This window comes from Aphelocoma coerulescens, chromosome 9 (genome assembly GCF_041296385.1).
Source record: "Aphelocoma coerulescens isolate FSJ_1873_10779 chromosome 9, UR_Acoe_1.0, whole genome shotgun sequence".
NCBI classification, from domain to species: domain Eukaryota; kingdom Metazoa; phylum Chordata; class Aves; order Passeriformes; family Corvidae; genus Aphelocoma; species Aphelocoma coerulescens.
In genome coordinates, this window is record NC_091023.1 from 12,302,431 (window position 1) to 12,322,735 (window position 20,305).

Here is a 20,305-nt window from a genome sequence, read left to right on the forward strand (position 1 = left end):
CTTAGGGAGAAGAAAATTCTGCCATAAAATGGTATTTTTAGTAGTCCACATATAGATTAATAAACTTTCGGTTCTAAAGTATGTGGAAAACGCCACCACTTTTCCCTCTTTTTTTATATCCTTATTTGGAAAACATGCATCTCAGATGGAATTGTTTTTCTAGGAACCTGGCAATGTTCAGGTTCCTCTGACAGTTTGGCAAATCTTTGGTCTGTTGCCCACTCCTCAGTGAGGACTAGTCTGTGAGTCATGTGCTCATACACTAGTTTGTGAGCCATTCCACTTTCCCTGCAGCATTTTTTTTTTTTTTTCATCCATTATTATCCTAAAATGCCCCCTTTGGTTTTTGAGCAGGCTCTTAGTTGCAGTGTGTGAGGGGAGGTTTCCTCAGGGGTCTGACTAGCGGTCAAGCAATGTCACTGATGTCATTGACTTCAAAGGGAGCAGTGTTACACTAGCACTGTGTCTTTCCAAAGATAATTTCCCTGATATTTTTGCCAGCTCTCAGCATTTATGAGTTATACTGGGATGTGGTGGTCATTTTAACCTTCCACTTATGATTGTACTGGCATCGCTCATCAGCCTGGGTTTCATTAACGTTAACAGGAGATGGGCACTCGCTGGCATTGCTGTCATTGACTCAGTGAAAAAAAGAGATTGTTTTAGGCAACTCATTTATGTAAAACCTGAGATCCATAGAACAAGGTAAGCACTTTACTACCTGCTTTTCAAGCATTTAGATTCTGTCTATAATCTCCCTCTTGAAGTGCAAGAAGAGCAGGAAGTCCAGAACAGGGTTATAAGGAGGCATGGCTACAGTCAGTTAATAAGCACTGCCCCTCAGAGTAACACTGCACTTACTGAGCAGGGAGGTGATTACTTGTAGGCAATCAGACATAGATTTATGGGCAAAGGATGGGAAAGCTTGAAAGGACTGTAACCCTCCTGAATTTTTATTTTTTATCTTAGCTACAGATTAAAAACAAGCCCCAAACCCTCTGTAAATCTAAAATTCGGGATAACTGCTACCAGATGACTTCTAAAATGAAACTCTTATGCTAAAAGTAGCTTATTTGATATGAAAATGTTAAAAATTTATTAAAAATTTGCTTTGTTTAAATTGGAAAAAAACTTTTCAGGCTTAGTTGAGGAGACACCTCTGGAGAAAAATGTGGTTACAAGGGTCACATCACTCAGGAATACTGTGTTCAAATTAGAGAAACTGAAAAATAATAACACATGAAAAATAATGAGACTTGAATAATTTTATAAAACTGCAGAAGAAGTTCAGATATGAGGAGTGTGCATGGTAGTAGCTGAGATATACAGGGCAATTATCACTTTCTCACAAGGTGTCACTTTGCAATTTAGATTTCACCTGAGTTTTAGATCTCAGATGAGTACTGGGACTCAGAGAATAAGAGAATCCCTTCATATCATATATAGTATTGATGCAGCATTGACTTCAAAGAAAGGATGGGGTTGGGTCCCTTTTTTGGTAGTAATGACGTTATTTCTTTTGAGGACAAAGCAGTTAATCCCAACAAAGGTGAGCTTTTGAAATACTGAATCACAGCACAGTGTGGAAAGGTTGTCATGATGTGACTGTGATGCCTCCCATCCAAAATCTTTATCTGTTTTGGGGGAATAAAAAAAAAAGGGGGGGGAGGTATGTTTTGATTTCCCATACTTTATTTAAGTCAATGATCTTGTATTTTCAGTAACATCTGCTGGGACTGATCCCAACCTACATGTCTTAAGGAGCTACTGGTGATGGCAGGTGCTTTTTTTGCTTTAACTTAATATGATGCAAATGGAGAGGTTTAGACACACAGATGCATCTGTGTATCATCTTTTCAATAAGAGGCAGTACACAAAACACAATATTGACCAGCCTCCCTGTGCTTTAAGAATTTCATTGTTATTACCATACCTCTCCACATGCTGTGAGGAAGTCTACAGATCAAATGCTCTGTACACAATATTGAAAATGTATTAATAAAAAATCCCTGGAACATTATTAAACATGCATTTTCAGTTAATGCAAAAAGACAGAAACACCACTGCGTTACAGAAAATATCATTTTTTGCACATAGTAAATATCCTAGCTGCGACTTTTATGAACTCCATGGAGGTGAATAGAGCTTTCAAAAAACAAAAAAAAACCCAAAACAAAACAAAATATTAAGGAATTAGGCCATTTTGTTTGTGTCTTACTTAGGCTTCTAATAAACTTTGTCAGCAAGGAAAAATGAGAGCTGATTTTACAGAAGATCTGTATGAGGAAAAGAAACTGTGTGCAGATGTATTTTGACAAAATCCTATAGATGAGATTAGTCAATTTCTGGCTCAGAAAGAACAGTTCCCTTCAGTGAATTATGTCAATGATTTTTAGAGCAGTAAAATGTTTGTTCTCTGAATCACTTTAGGTGTCTGTTCCTTTATTTTCCTTGAAAATAAACAGTTACAGCATTGGAAAGAAGCCCAGGCCATGGTAGATGCATTATATTATTGCTAATGTGATTAACCTGAAGTAAAACATTAAATCCTCCATGAGGCATTAGTCTAAGTAATGAGATGACCAATTCTAAGTTCCCTGGGCTCATGGCATGGGAAAAAATATATCATGCACTTCATCTCTTGCATTGACATTTAAAATTTATCGTATGAAGCTGCTAGTGGGAGCAATTGTGCACAGAGATGTTGTAAGGGAAGAGTAATGCTGGTCAAGCTTAATGCAGGTTACAACCAAAACATGCTGAGTAAATGCTTCTGGCTTTGCTGCTAAGAACTGGTGCCATGAAAGCTGTCACCCATCTGCCCATTCAGGCTACCCTTTTCATGAGCAGTTTGTAAATCAGCTGCATTGCTTAAGATCATATTTAATTCTTGCTTTGAAATATCTTCACGTAGGTTCTGTCTGAAATGTTCAGAACAGCAGGGAATAATAGTAAGGACTTGTATGGATTGATTGACCCGAAGCTGTACAAAGCAGGTTGAAAGTATAGTCTCCTGTATACCATATAAGATATACTGTACTATTTTTTTAAATCAAAGATTAAATCAAAATGGCATTTCTGAATTCTCAACACCATGAAGCACAAGGGTGCGTAGAGCTGAGGTCACTCTGCTCATAGGCAGTGCATAATCTGAGCAAGCACTGATAGGATCTTCCTGTGTTTCCTTATTGAGGAAAAAGGGCTCAGACTCAGGAAAATGCTGGGTACTAAAACAGAAGAGTTTTGCCTAAATTTTCATTGTCTGATGTGTACAGTGCCAGTAAGTATTACCGTTTAGTTTAAATGGCAGAAAAACACCTGTGCACATTTGTGTCACAACACACTTTAAAGCCACTTTAAATACAGCAGGATAAACAGAAGTGTCTTTTCTGAAGGCAATGTTCTAAAACACTGCTTAATGGAAAATTTAACTTTTCATTTCTTTTACACCACTTTGCTTCTCAGCAACACAGAATAAAGCAATGACTCAAAGACACCCATTTTATTTAATTTTTTACTATACCATTTAAACCCCCAAACCTACGTAGATTATATCCACCTGATGTAGCAAATATCAATTAAAACACAATAGTCTTTTTGATAGAGTGACTGTAGAAGTCCTGGAAAAGTATGCTTCTCTTTATCTAGTGTTTATGCTGTTCCATATTTTTTTATGACTTGGGAATAAATTAATTTTTTGGAAGAGAATAAGAGCTTAAATGGAATGTAAATGATCCAGAGGCTTATGTCTGGTGCCCTAACATAGGTGAAATTCAACTTGTATATATTTCCATTGTGTTACATGGTATTCAGGAGAATTGAGGAAATGTCAGGCACTTGTTTTGCATTTGAGCATTCTTATTCTGGAAAAGCAAATGTTTCAGATGTCAATGTTGTCTTTTTCCTTTTGTGTCAGCAACTCAACTGTGGTTGCAAACCTCTCGATTCTGCTAATTCTGTTGATCTCAAGTGAAAAATTTCCTAATTTTCTTTTGGTAATGAACCAAATTGGCATTTTTGCCTTGTTTGCTCGGGGTTCTTTCATAAACATGTGTTTTGAGATTTTTTTAATACTGCCTGCACCAGTCTTTGCATGCTTTTCATGAACACCCTGGAGGAGGGTTAATCACCCCTTTGTTGAATAGTACTTATTAATTGGGAAACACTGGTAAAACATTTTCATTTTAATGAAATAAAGTCTATCTTTTCATGAGTGCATTTAAAAACACTCTTCAAACTTTCTAGTGTTTGGCTTTTTTTCTTTAAATTTTGTTTTGTCTTCTCTTTATAGCTATATACAGCTTGAGCAAAAAGCCTGAAGCACCCAGCTGAAGTTTAAAATGAGTGCAGGGGAAAAGGAGTGCTGGGAGGATGAGATAGGAGTGTGCTATGAAGTTTCATAGTTTTATCTAAGCTTCTTCTGTTGCTTTGCAGTGTGTTGGGAGGTGTTTGCTGCATCACGGTTAAGAAAGGAACTCCATTTCCATTGCCTTCTTGTAAAAATAAGAATAAACTGCTGTGTGTTGCAGTATGAGCCAACATCTGAATTCTAGCAGTGATGACAAGGAGAGTAATAGCTTGCATGAGATTAAGAAGAGACAAAGTGAGAAAGTAGAGTGAGAAATTGCCTCGATCAGGGATTCTGAAAGCATAGTATACTTCTGCCTACAAGCCAAGAAAATAAATGAATGTCATTATGACAGCCCACTAAGGATCTGTCCCCATTTCTCCACTGCCACACAGCTTCTCTGGGGCTCTGAGTACTTCTCTGTGGCCAGTGACTTCAGGCAGTGTGATATTTCTGTCATGATACTTTGGCATTGGCTTCAGGTTCCTACCTTACTGAGCAGAGCCAGTAAACTTCAGAGCTGAAAGGCAAATCTAATTCCTAAAACAATCTAATGCCTAAAACTCCCCCCAGAATCACAGAATTATTTAGGTTGGAAAACACCTTTAAGGTTGCTGAGTTCAACCATTAACCTAGTACTGCCAAGTCCACAAGTAAAGCATGTGCCACATCTACATCTGGAAAAGCAAGAGCCTTCTTCCCTTTTTCTGTGAAACAAAGAACAGATTAAACAATTTTACTTCTTAAAATGTATCATTACTCCTTTCTGGGACATGCAAGTTGAGATATATGTATTGACATAATTGTAATTGTGTTGACATTTGCCTAATCTAACTTGGGGAGCTTGTCACTTGTTTATAATTCTGATTTTCAATGTAAGTGACAGCAAAGTGGCACACATCTATTATGGCTTAGATTTCAAAGTGAAAAAGCCATACAAAGAAATGCTCTGACAGAGAATTCAATGTTTATGTTCCCGGTATTGCATTGAGCATAAGTAAGAAAGTACATTGGCTGCAGACTCTCTTTTGGAATTAAGTTGAGCAAATAGAATTAAAATTCAAATATATGTATATGTAAGGGGTGCTAGATCAGAAAGCATGTAGACTACTGAATATGGTACTGGATGACCTGGATTCTGAACTTTACTCTGCAGAAGATGACTGTATTTTAGTTGATAACTGATTTTAAATGGAACAGAAACACTTATTTGGACAGAAGCTGACACTTCTGTAGTGAACACGTTAGCCACCAGTCTACAGAATAATTTTATCTCATTTTCTAGGGAAGTAAAATTATTTTCTATCTTCTCTGTTTTCCTCACCTCATAATGTATATGCATACACACGCAGAATTGGTGAGGTTTGGGCTAGAATTATTCCAGAAAGGTGGAAGAAATTGAGGCAGAGGAAGCAAACCATCAAACCCATGCCACTTGTGGATGCAGCAGGCAAGAGGGAGAGCACAGCTGCTCCTGCTGGGTCTAGATGGGAAAAAGGCTGCCATGGCATTTGTAGGAATCCTTTGGGGTGGAGATTAGAAAAGCTCAGGGACTGATTAAGACTCAGATCAAGATGCAGGCAGACTCCCTGAAGCTACACTGGGATTCCTGACCAGGCTTAGTGCTCATGAATAAGCGAGTAGCAAAGACAAGTGGGTAGTTCCAAGGCCACCCTATACAACATCTTGTCTACTTGTTGAATTAGATTAGAAAAGTGTGGTTTCTTAGGATTCCTGTTTGTATTTTACATAACCACCACTTATATAAATATATAAATATAAACTTTTGTATAAACATCTTTTCTGTATATTTATTTGCAAAGAAAATATTTTGGATTTATAACCCCAGAATTTTGTGTATGCTTTCAAGATTCCTTTACATATTATTTGTCATTATAACAAAATGATGTATCTATTTAGAGAAGTAAAAAATGCAGAAGCAGAATATACTTTTAAGGGCATTGAAATCAAGTACTTCTTGCTGAGATAAGAGGTAATTTTCTCATTTAAAGCTCTTCGATGTACTGACCAGCCAGCCACTGTTGGGCTGTCCCTGATAACTCACTATACAGAAGTCTCTATTACACTGTAATTATCTATTTATTAAAAGCTAAAAGCCCAGACTGCCATATAGAGCCTCGATTACTTAATATCTGCTTTAATTAACTTTTCACATTCAACTAATTCTGGAACAATTTGATAGGCTTGTTATCAAGTGTGCCAGACCTGTCCTTCCACTCTACATTTAAAAAAGAACACAAAATTCAGAACTTGCAGAGGAATGCTTCACAAGAACTGCCAGTTTCATGAAAGTTGAAGTCACAGTTCTCTTCTGTCACAAAAGTTCCTCTGCAAACCCAGACATACCCAGTAACATTTTTATTGTTTAGGTTTACTATTGTCAGAATATTTATGTCACAGTCCATAGGTTGCCTAAGACCCCAAGTCTTCCCAGTTAGCACCTTTTTTCTTGTTGGAAGACACAAGGTATGCTTTGGGGCTTTTTTTTCTTCATGTAGAGTTTAAAAACAGAATGAAATGTTTTTGCACTTTGTGGAATATTTGATAGCAGGAAGGAAAAACACAGGAAAACTTAAAAAACCCGAGAAAGTTTGAAAATTTTTTGGGTTCTTTTCCTACTGAAATGATATTTTAAGTCATGCTGAAAATTTTCATCCCTTCTAAATGAACCATTTACTTAATATTTTCTTGCTGAAGAATTCTAGTATTCTCAGTCAAGTAAAATAGGAGAAGGATGAACATACACACTTCGGAAATTATGCAAACTAACACATGTGGAAACCATTAATTCCATAATTCCATGCCCTTCTATTTTTCAGTCCAGCTGACAGTATCACACAGTTCTTAAAATATGAAAGTTCAGTGAGTTTTGAGAGCACTTATTTTGCAGAAAGCAACAGTCTCTGACCAATGACAGAAAGAATTAAGCAGTATCTTGTTCAATACTTACAGACCAGAAATATAAGATTCATCTTAGTAAATGTGATCCTTATTTTTTCTAGAGTCTGGTTTGATACCACATATTCATCTCAAACTTTTAAAGGCTCAAACTAGTTTTCTGTACCTTTTGCTTATCTTCAAATGACACAGTTTTGACATATGCTTGAAATAAGCTGGGGTTCTGCTTACACCAATTTACTTCTGACAGACTAGTTAGAGCTCCAGATTAATTTGGGATATTTTGGTAGAAAGCAATAAATCATCATTTTAATTCTAAGGTTCCTAATAATTAAGATGGTCCCTAGCGCTATTTCCAGATAGGTTTGTTTGATTCTTTATTTGTGATTTGAAGAACTTCATAATGTTGACTGCTGCATAGCAGCTACTTTTTGTATGACAAGGAGAAAAGTTTTAATGGGAGAAAAAATTATTGCATTAGATGGAAGAAAACTTTTTTTTATAGCATACTCAGACATATCAAAACAACAGTATTTTAAAACAGGATAAACTAAATAGTTTAATTGACACAAATCCAGCTGGATGGATTCTATTCCAAACGATAGATTTATTTATAATTTTCTGGAAATATCCATAAACTATTCAGGTTTTTGGCCTCTGGAAAGTTCATCTTACCATTTCTTGCTAGTAAACTGAAAAGCATGAATCTTTTATTGTTGTGTAATTTTCCTTCTCTCCTGTACCAAATATTCTAGCAATAAAAGTGTATTTTTCATATTTTTCTTTTTCTGTCTTCAATAGCTGTGTGGAGCTAGAAATACAAGCTGTGTGAGGTGGGATTTAACTGTCTGCCCTGTTAGGAGACTGTGCTCAAAATTAGGCCCCTCTGGCCAATAAAGACCAACAGAGTTGATAGCTGGAGTCATGTACAAGTCATGCACGAGTCACAATTGCAATCCAAAGTCTCCTATTCAACATCTGCCCTGGACTGCCTTCACAGCTGCAGTCAGAAAGCTCAAGTCCTCTGTATTTCAGTCTTTTATTTTATTATCAAGCACAAATGTTTATAAATCTTGCTTAGTGCCATTCAGGCAAAATGCTGTGGTGCAAAACTGAGAGAGCTCAAATGCACACACACCTTATCTTTGCAGAGAAGTACCTTGCAAATAAATGACAGGCATTTCAGGAGATCACTGAGATTCATTACCTGGATGATTTCTCATTTTCAGATAGAAATGAAAGGAAATTATCCAGTTTCTTTTTTTTATAATAACATCCAATACATTTAATGTCCAATTTTATAGTGCTTCTTGATTTATTGCATTTCCCAGGCTAATCGTGCTCTAGCTACCATTACAAAAGCAGCTATCATGTTAACCCTTTCAGTGTGGGTGTGCCCCAATAAATGTTTTCTTTGCTCAAAGATAATTTCATGTGTGATGTTGAACACCTCTGGGTTTGAAGCAGAATGCTTTTCTAATATGACTTCAGTCAGGAACTCCTGACCATTTGCTATTTCTCGTAGTTGCTACGCATGATGTGCTTACATACCCACAAATCCAGAACTGGTTTCAAAGACCCACAACCAAAGAAAAAGTATCACATCTAGCAATATTTTTGTATTAAAAAAAGGTCTTTGACTCCATTCTATCTCAGTATTTTAGTCTGTGCTACTACAGGGGATCAAGGGGAACAAAGTGATAAACCAGAATCTGATCTTCTGCTCTCTGTGACCCATGTCACAAGTAATCAATACATTACAATACAAATTATTCAAATGCTAAATCACAATGATATTTAATGTGCTTGGCTAAACTTGAAATTACAGATATTTATAGTGGCTTTATGTTCTACAGCTGAAGTCAGAACTCTGCCTTTTCCACTGTCTTCCTGAACCAGTTGTTCCTCACCCTACTGGGTTACTGGGTGGACAGAGAGTGACTGGCAGCCATGCAGTTTCCTAAGTCAATACCAAATTACCATTTTTCTGTTGTACCCAGAATATTGTGTGCGAACAATGATGGAGCTCATCAGCAAATGACGTATCTTGAAGATAATGCTCCTTCAACAACTCTGGGACATTGTCTCCTCCGAGCCATTGTTTTGGGCTATCCATGAACACACCAGAGCTTCCTTGTTAGTTTAGTTTTACTTGAATAATTTTCAAGGTGTTCTTCACAATTGTGAAAATCACTTTTTTAAACAGAAATGTAGATTTTGTGACCTGAGATTCTGCACACAGATCAGTAATATGCTAATGGTGAGGAGAGCCTGGGGGTCAGCAACATGTTTTCTTATGTATATGCCATTAGTGGTAAGGCAGGAATATTCAAACTATCATCAGTATAAAAGATGCCAGGCAGAAGGCTGTCCTGTAGATGTTCACAGGAGCAGATAGTTGGCCAGCTAAGGGCATTATATTAAAAATAGTTACAGCATTTATGGTTAGACTTGTTACATTAAATTACAGCGGTTTCTGGATTTCAGAGGGGTTTTTTTAGGATTAAATGCTTTTCCAGGCAAAAAACCTGTGATCTGTCTTGAAAGCATGTTGGGGTGAAAAAAACCTCAGTGGGCTGAAGAGACTCGGCTGAAATTGGCCTCTCAACAGGAGTGTTTATTGCAGTGTGATTTTAAATACATACTGTACCATGGCTAAAGAACAATATGACCCTGCAAACCAGATCAAATTTTGTTTATTGGGACTATATTTGTTACTGAGAGGGAACACCAGTTAGGCTGATTATGACTATTCTAAACACAAAACAAAATAATAACCAGTACAAAGTGCACAGAAATACAACTGTGCTTGAAAATATCCTGCCTTTAATTGCACTGTTCATCTCTATGTTGTGGTCGCTCACAAATTACAGTTGAATATTCTGTTTTTAACAGTAAATAACAGATGCTTCACTTCAACTAAACTGTTTTCCAGGACTCTCAGGGAAATATGACCCAAAAGAATACAGTTACAGAAGAGAGAACCTGCCAAGGCCAGGAAAAAACATTCAGCTAAACCTTCTTTTCTAACCTGACTTTCCTTCTTCTTGACATATGGTGACAGGAAAATATGTTCAAAGGAATACAAGCAAAACAATTAACAAGGTTCATAAAAATTCCTAAGTACTGAATTATGGATCATCTGAAGATATGTGCACACACTCTTGGCTGGTACATTGAGAGTGTCTCATGGACTAGCCATGTTTCAGGAACGATAATCCTTGTGTGCCCATGTGAAGGTGAAAGGAAAGCCAAGATGTGTTTCCTTAATTTAGGAATAAATGAGAAGCACTAGAGATTGAGCTCTAGCTTGAATCTGGTTCATAAGGAATGGCTGTAAGATGTACTATCTCATGCTCTTCTGCATGAGCAGAGCAGAACTCAGCAATGCAGCACAATATTCTCTTACCTGGGCAACAGGATTGTTCTTCCTTGCCTCAGCTGACTGCAGCCTTGTTGCCCAGGTCACCTGTCAGGAGACCATTCTTTCCAGTGCCTTTCTGCAGCACGCATTTGAACACAACTGAACACAGGAATGCTACTATAGGATTTGGGAACGATGAAAAGAATATTTTTGTTACTGAAAGAGTAGTGCTATAATCTTAGCCAAGATAGTGTTGTTACTGTGGTTGCTCTGTCATAAAGTTCTGTTTTTCAGGAGTCTATAACTAGTTGTTAAAGGGCTGAGATAAGCACAGAATATTCTACCAACCAGGTTTTTGGTTTTTTTGTGGTAGACAGCTGTAGTCACACACAGTCAAGGCACAGCATTTCATCCCACAGCCCATCTACATCCCTAACAAGACATTCTGGTAAGCATACACACTGCCTTAGCCTTTGATATTGAAACAAACTATTGGATACCGAAGGAACCAAAATCACTCATGCTGAGTGAGATGCTTTTGCTGAGAATGTGAGTTCAGTCAGCCTTGGTCATCCCCCCAAAGACATGGTATGCCAGACCTCAGTATTTAGAGAAAGTTAGATGTTTGGAACTGAAGTTTTAGGTGAACTAGAAATGGTGTGATTTTAAGGGCAGCCAGGCACACAGACAGCTCTTTTATAAAACAAATTTACCAAAAGCAATGGCCAGCTAGGCACAGTAGTAAAAGTTACTGTTGAATGCTGCTTGGTATTTATTTACAATACGGAATTCAATTCTTCCAATTAACTGAAGAACTGCTGCAAAGAGATGCACAAAGAGTCTGGCAATCCCTTGATAAATGTTTACACAGGAGGTGATGATAAACAAACAAGACATAATACCTAGCACAAGGCTTTTGTAGGACATGCTTTATTAACAGCTTTGAAATTTTGCTCTGTCTGTCAGGAGAATCCTTTATCCTCAAACCTCTCATTGCAGATTTACTGTAAAATGTAGCTCTCTATTTTTAATCAGAGTACAGGGAATGAAGGAATCATATATCCAAAAGCATTAACAAGTAATACTCAACATCTCTGAAGGCACATTTATTGAATACTTCAATTTGACTGTGGACTTAAATGGCTATCTCTGTTTTGTTGTTGATGTATCACAAAATTATTCTCACACACTGATCCAGGCTTATTCATTGTCTGCCAAGAACTGAATATTGTACTCCTTCATATGGGGAGTAAAGGCAATTTTTTTTCCTGTTACAACTCTCAGATAAGTCAAAAGACAATGTATTATTTAGGAACGTGGTACAGCCAGTTCTGCTCTCAGCATGGCAGCTGATAATGCCGTAAACACCGTGCATGTGTCTCTGTGCTAGGAAATGCACCAGTTACTGCACCAGACAACTGGGAACTTTTATAAAAGACCTTATTTTCAGAAATACTCAACACTCCCTGAAACTCAGAGCTTCAGGTGTTTAGAGAGGAGACAGCTAAAATAAATAAGACATTTCCAAAAGTGCATGTTTCATTCTTTTATAACAAAGTTAAGAAATATTCATTATTTGCCAAGAATTTTAAGACTTATTTTGAACGCTGCTGTGTATGAGTAAATGCAGTAGTGAAATGAGAATTATTGGTATGGATTTCTTTTAAAACTGTGTTTTGACATATAGACACATGTGGACATAAATTCTATGATTAGCAGGTCATATTTCCATGGCTTTAAGACTTTCCAAGATTTTTCTTAGATTGAAAATAGAGTTTAAGTAGGAATATATGTTTTAATATAATTAATTTGTTAAATAAAGGGAAGTAGAATTCTTAACTTTAATAAACTTAGTGAATTCCTGGGATCTATTTAAGCTTTTTTTTAAATAAAAGCTCTTAGCAGTGCTAGTTTCTTGTGACATAGCTGATTGATGTCACTGCAGTAAATGGGAGATGGAAGTTGAGCCTTTTTTGGTAGCACATGGTTAGTTTCAATAGTGTATCTTACTATATGTTTTAGCAACAATTTGCAAGTGTTGTATAAGCCATGCATATTCCTGGAATAAATCAACTGGTAGTTATCTCTGAGGACACATCCTAATCTTTTCTCTAAAAATAGAGTGACAGATTATATTTACATTATGTTAAATTTTAACTGAAAAAGAAAAGCATAGATCTGATGCTATTGCTGTGAGGAGAGGGGGAAGTTATGGAAATTCCAGTTATTATGGAGACAAAGATTGATTTTTTCAGAAGGCGTTTCATTCCTACTCTTATTTTAAAATTGTCATTGTTCTGTTCCCTTATATGCCAAGAGTCCTGGTCACTGTTATGAGACCTTCACAATGTAAATCATGGAGAGTGCAATAAATAATTGAAAGATGGTATAATATGTAGGCAATAAGATGCAGCAAGAAGGCTGTAAAGTTCTTGAGTACTGTCTTCTGCCCTAACACTGTAGTGCATTATGGTAGAGCAACTGGTAAATGTATTGGTGTGAGTTCTTTCTGATCTATGTTATTTTCACATATCTTGAATTGAATGGATGATAGATTTATTTATGTTTTAAAACCAAACTGTGGGTAAGTTGGTCTGTACCATATAAACTCAAGCATTTATCTCATAGGATATGACTGAGTTGATTGACCTTGAGGAGTTTAGAGTTGCATCTCCTGAACTAATGGTAGGAACTGTAGCCATTTCTCAGAGGGAGAGGGGACACAAAACAGTCTATGTAAGATTCAACCCATCCAAAAAGATTCAGAAATGACATGCTCCTCTCTATTAGTCTCTGAATGCCTCCAGTTCAATTAGATACATTATCTGGTGGATAATTATTTTATGATGAAAAATTGGCAAAAAAACCCACTCTGCTTGGGACTGTTACTTGCTTGATCATGCTGTTTTTGATCATTCTCTCCTGAGAAGGTTTACCTATACAGCAACTTGTAATTTATGTAGGGGAAGCCAGTGTAGTCACTATGACCATTCATACATTTTTAATTTCCTGTAAGCACCTTATTTTGATAACGTGAATAACTTTAGTTGTTTAGGTTATCTGAGCTTTGGATTTGACTGATAGTGGTAGATCTGGTTCCCTGAAGCACTGGGGAATCATATGGAAGAGTTTCTAACTGCCCCAGGATGGAGCCTGAGGTATGTTTGTATCAGCTGAACACAAAGGGCTGCTGTGAGACCAGTTCCCCTCTTCTGTGATTACAGCCGTGGTTACAGAATTCCCCTGGCTTCACCCCTTTTTTCTGTAATTGATGACACACCAACCTATTCCAAAAAAATCTCTTCAGAGACAATCATATAATTTTTGTACTTGTAATGCAGTTTCCCTTGGCTTTGTGAGCTGACCCCTCCAAACTAGCTTGGAAAATACCATATTTTTCTTCTAAAGAATCATGGGGATAGATGCAGCTCAGAATTGCTGTTCAGGTACAGCTGCCAGCATTCTGGGGTACTCCACCAAGCAAGCTGGTGTCACTAGCAACAGCTCCATAACTTTCCTCAGCAAACTCACCTGCTAGAATCCATACAAGTGTCAACTCTCATGAATTACCACCACCTTTAAATACAATTACTTAGCAAAATTACTTAAGACTAAAAACACAAATGCTGGCAACTAAGGACAAAATTCCATACTGAGGTGTAATAAATTATAAAGGCAATTAAAGATCTTCACTATAAGGACAAATCAGGGCCTCAAGATACATTTGTAATTAAAAATGTGTATTTAAAATTTTATCTCAGTTTGACCTCCTCATAATTTATGAAGATGTATGTTCCAATGTCAAGGAATTAAGTGGAAATTATGAACCTCATAGCTTTATAAGTAAGAAAATCTATATCCTGGTTACAAAACCAATTCATTTTATTGGTAAAAATGTCTGGCAGATCTGATGGGATTCAGAGGAAATCCTCAGAGATGAGCATTTAAAATCAATACTGTCTGTGTCTTTGGTGAAATCTGTTGTACAGGAGACTAGAGAAAGAAGCACATGCATTGAACAGTATAAACAGTTAATATGAGAGTCAGCCCCTCACTTGTGGTCTTGGGGGGCTTTGTGCCTCTGGGTAGCACTAAGTAGCCATTAGTAGTAGAAGAAATGCCATTGCATCCAATTCAACTGCTTGTTAGTGAAAGCACTTGACAATCTTCATTTAAAAATTCCCTAGAGGGCTAAACCAGGAGGGGCATCTAGTGAGCCAAGTTCTTAGACTGCATATGTGACTACTGCTCACAGCCTTTTCCCTTACTGAATTCTCAAAATTATTCCTTATCTCCTGTTATAGAAACCCAGACTCATTTGGTCCCCAAGATCTAATGAGAATTCTCTTCCTCACCCACGTTTCTGTTGCCACACAAAAAACCTCTTGCTGACTGACAGTGAAAAATAGGTAAATCTCAGAAAGATGACTGATAGTGCCAGAGTGTATCCAAACTGTAGTGGTCTTGACTGACATTATGGGACATGAGACATGTCATGAAGAAGAATCAAACTGTCACAGAAATAGAAAGCTTCCACACTGTATATGGATGCCTGCATTTTATGTTTTATCAAGTGCACTTGTACGCTAGTCCTTATTTTGTCTGCAAGTTTTATCTATGCTCTTTGTAAAAGCCCCAATTTGGTTATCTTCAGCTGCTATTTTATAGCAAGAGTCTGAAATGAAGACTTGTAATCAGGCATCATTTTGTAAACAAGGAAAACATATGCTATATATAGAATAAATGATAAGGAATTGTGAATTGCAGGCCTATCTCAATACTGAGGTTTTCTGTGGTGATCTTGCAAATCACAGCAGGGAGTTCTGAATGGATTGCGAATTAAGCAGAATCAGTAACCAGCATGAGTACACTCATTATTAATAGTTGGGTTTTGAAAAAGCACACTTGGAAGGACACTGCATTTAAAATATATCCTTTTTACTCCAGTTTTCTATTTACCTCTCTCTTGTCATTTAACCTTCCTTGTCAATCATTGCTCTCTGTGAATACCAGTGATTATGAAGTAATTTGAAAAATAACATAGCGAAGAAGAATATATAAAATAGCATGTAATAAATTAATGCCTGAATAAGGCACCAGTGGAGGTAGATTTTTCCAGCATATTCACATTATAAACAGAAATACATGATTTATTACATGTTTGTGTAATAAATACAGATTTTAAGATGAGGGCAAAATCTGCCTTTATAGGTCTTTCTTCAGCAGTGAAGAGGACACTACTAACATTTATTCGCAGTGTTCAAAGGAGCAGTAGTGAAACAAACTCTTAAGAAACAAGGATGTGTCTGACCCAGGTCTAAACTCATAACAAACTTGGAAAGAGCCTGTTCCTTGTGGTCTGGAGCCTCTTACAGGTAGATACTTCCTTTGTGTGTGTTAAAGCTCATAAAAAGCACATATGTAAGCATTAGAAAGTTGTAAGAATATAGTGATTTATCCTTAGGGATCCTGTTCCATTTTGCTGACTAATGCTGTACAGTACTAACCTGATCTGCAGCCAGGTGAGCATTGGTGTTGTGCCCCCCCCAAACACCCAGACTGTGAAGAACACGATCAGCAGGGCTGTGGTGAACATCATCTGTTTGGGCTGGGAGTCTGTGTCTCGAATGGCCAATGCAAATGCAATCGCACCACGTAAACCTGAGAAAAGACAAGGAGACGAACTTAAAGTGATGGAGAAACACAATTTTAATCTTTTCAGTCCAAACCCAGTTCCAAGGGCAGAAGAAATTTTCAGATCGCAATCCTGCTTATAAAACACTGAATCGTGCTAACTGAAAGGGTGGGATTTAAAGCAGCAACTTTGCAAAAATGAACAATGAAAGTACTCTCATATTTACTTAACAATCACACATTTGCTTTACATCCACTGAATTCTTTGTCTTGAATAATTGCAAATTAAGTAGTAATCTGAACTTAATGCAGATTGAAAAAGAAATCTATATCCTGTGTTAGGTGAGACTACTCAAGAAGTCAGGAGAAAGTGAAAAAGAGGATTGCCATTAAAATCTGTACCCAAATATGCTACTCATTTCTTACTTGAAAATATAGAATATTTCTTTAAAATTCCTTTATAAAATAATTTAATGTTATAAGACTGGTCAGAAAAAACATGACTTAAAAACAATGAATAGTTTTTCAAAGATGATTTTAAATAGCTAAAAGGGGAAGAAATTAATGTACTTGAAACATTATAATAGTTGTAGAATTATACACCCACAGAGACTGAATAACCAAGCAATTACAAAGGTGGTGAAAACAGCTAAATGAATTTAAAAAAAAAAGCCCCTTAGGTAGTAATAAGGTGACTAAATAGGTCTTCACAGAATGCCATGTTTAAAAATTGAGGGAGAAAAAGCCTGCTAGTGCCTGTAGCCCTCAGGATGCATAATACAAATAATACTCTATATTTTGCAATGCCTTTCATTTATCTATTTAAATGCGCTTTATTGTTTTCTAAAAAAAAATCACAAAGTAAGTGTAGTGAGCAAAGTCATTATGTGTATACAATACACACTGAATGCAAAAAGTACTTTGTAAGTATTGAGAGATTAAATCTGGTAATCAAACCTCTTGTAAGGCACTGATGACATATGCAGAATCATTTAATTAACTACTAAATGCAGCTATTTTTGGCCTAGAACTCCAAAGCTCTTCAAGATTACATAGCTAGAATGTGAATTATTTGGTATAGAAGCTGGGCAGTTTATCCAAGGAACAGCACAAAGCCATTTCTGCAAGGAAGAAGCAGACTGGAGGTGCACTATTGGAAAATACTCAGTGGCAGCAGGTTCAAAACACTGCAGGCAGACATTGGGTTTGTCCTTGGCTTTGCTTTTCTGTAAAAGACGTCTCTGAGAATGCAGATGCTTTACTGTTTTCTTATAGGGGAAAAATATCAGCTCATTTTAGACATGTATCTGAGGAGGGAATGAACCACTATTGAAATGGTATTTTTTCAATGGTTACAGTGGTAATCTGGATGATAAAACCAGCTACATTTCAGGGGAAAACAGTGCTGCTTTCCACAACTGCATCACACTTTTAATTTTAAATCTAGAACATCTCTTTTTGCAAGAGGGGATATCTATCTATCTATCTATCTATCTATCTATCTATCTAATCTATCTATCTATCTATCTATCTATCTAATCTATCTACATCATCTATATCTATCTATATCTATACTATCTATATATATCTAAATCTAATCTATATCTATCTATATCATCTATATCTGTATCTATTAATTATAATATAATTAAGTGATGTCTTTGCTTGAGCACTGGAATGGCTGTTCCTTCAGTTTAGAAAAATAGTGAATGACTTCACTGCATTTTGCAGTCAACATGGTCTAGAAGAGATAATTCAGTTTCAACTGAAGACATGTCTAAAGTAAAATAAATAATCAAACTAAGGATTTGCTTCCAAATAAAGCAGTGGGAAGCAGATGAATGCACCTAAAATGTAAAGACTCAATGAGAAGCAAGGAACATTACTATATACATATCTATATCTATATCTATTTCTCAGAATACTTCCCAGGTAGTAATACAAATGAAGGAAGGTACTTTTAATAATCTCAGAAAATGTTAAGGTACTGAAATAGACTGAAGTTTAGATTATATTTTCTGTAAAACTTCAGGGAAAAATGCTAACAAAGCCTAATGGAATGATTGGATACAGTGGACATTGGTACTTCAGCTACACCTGGAGAGAGTGGTGTGGTAGAAGGACAAACTCTGATGAACCATTAGCAGAGATTCTCGCCCCTTATCTTTCAGAGATGCTGCACTGACAGCATCTCCACATCTCTGTTAATCCATTCATCCTTGGGCTGTATCACAGATTTCCTAACAGTTTTTATATTATTTTTTTTTTTGTGCCAGCCATTAGGGATTCATCTTTAAGCAATATTTTTTTAATGTGCCAGAGCCTTCAAAGCAAACCAACCCAGGGTTAAGCTCCCACAGAAGAGAACGCATGTGCCCTGTAGGGCTGTTAGCCATCCTTTGCCTGCACCCCACACAGACACCTCTCCAAACCCAGCCCTTTGAAGAGCCTGTGAGGGCTGGAGTGTTTGTTGCTGGTGCAAAAATTTCTGCCAGGAAAGAAAACTTTCTTTGGGTAAATCTGGTGTTTTGGTTTCAACCGTAGTTCTCTATGCTTTTCTTCCTTGCTTTCTTTTCTATTTAGCTGATTTCTTTACATCTCTATGTTTCTTGGAAAGGTTCACATTGACACTTCCCACCTCCATGTCTGTATGAGTGTGCAAAGTAAATGCCTGCACAACAGCTGCCTGTACACCGGCATTTTTTGATTTAATTCTGCATTTGTGTTCATCCTTGTCAGACTTCACTGCTGCTGTGTAATGCATTATATTAACAGCAACCACCCCTGTAGCACTGTGTCCCACAAGCCGCTCTGTTGCCTATTTATGTGCTGTAGAGAAGAGGAAAGCAAAGTAAAATGTAAATAAAGATATTAGAAGAGTGGAAGGTGATATAAAGTCGAAGACTTTAAAATGTTTCTTTTTCACATGGGTAGAGACTGCTGGACTGCTCACTTTAGCTGATGTTCAACTTAATTTGAGAAGCCTAGGCTTAATTAGTCCTTGTAGAGAGGACTAATCAAGTTTCCATTTACAATGGAATGTTATCAGGAATCATGATTAAAAACAGTTGTAGAAGTGAATCCACCCTCTGTAATGTATTGTTAGAGGAGTGGCAGAAGCAGATAAAGAATGTGATAAATCAAAATTCTACATAATCCACCTCCAAGCCTAACTCTTCCACCTTTTCTCAACTGTATTAATACTCATCAAAAAGCAGAACTTAATGACTTCAGGAGAGTTCTTTGCATAGTAAGGTATAATCAAATGCTAATCAACAGTGTACTTGCCTGACCTTAATTGCTTTTCTCAGCAATCATTTTGGTGATTGTGGCAGTAAAACAAGCAGTAAATGTTTGGTGGATTTGGTAATGATAGCACAGAAAACAATACTAACCTCAAATGCATTGTTTTCTACACCTGAATGTGTGCTGCTGTGGTGAATGAAGTCCATTTTTCCCTGTGATCAACTAGAACCTGATGTTGTATCAGAACAATGAAGGTGGTAAAACACATGCCGAGGTGGTGGATACCCCATCCCTGCAAACACTCGAGGTCAGGTTGGATGGGGCTCTGAGCAACCTGATCTAGTTGAAGATACCCCTGCTCATTGCAGGAGGTTGGACTAGATAACCTTTAAAGGTTCCCTCCAACCCAAACTCTTCTATGACTATTGCTACTGATCTTTTCTAGATAATGTTTTCCTTCAAACTCGAATTCAGTGTCTTGTTTACTCGTCAGAAATGTGTCTCTCTTCTGGCAGTCATTGTCCTCTCTGTTTGTGACTATATGGAGTATGACCAGTTTATAGCACTAAGAATGTTATTGGTGACTAAGCACAAATCTTGGTGCATCACAGAAAATAGAATTACACAGAAAATCTATGTATGCCGTGTTCTGTGAAGTGCGCAGCTGCTGGCAGTGTGAGAGACAGCCTTTACTATTTTAGTTGCAGATTATACTATTGCTTTATTATAATATAAAGATGTTTTTTTCTACAAATTAGAGGGGTTTTTTCTTTGAAAAATAGTTAAAAATTACT

The 20,305-nt window shown here is 36.9% G+C and overlaps 1 protein-coding gene across 2 annotated transcripts in view; it reads right to left on the reverse strand.

Annotated features, from left to right (window-relative positions):
- SLC9A9 (solute carrier family 9 member A9) overlaps positions 1 to 20,305 on the reverse strand; it is a 181,325-nt gene that overhangs the window by 57,683 nt on the left and 103,337 nt on the right. For both annotated transcript variants that reach the window (XM_069024609.1, XM_069024608.1), the window contains one exon: positions 16,139 to 16,292. In XM_069024609.1, the coding sequence (XP_068880710.1) occupies positions 16,139 to 16,292 (154 nt within the window). The remainder of the gene's footprint in view (positions 1 to 16,138; positions 16,293 to 20,305) is intronic.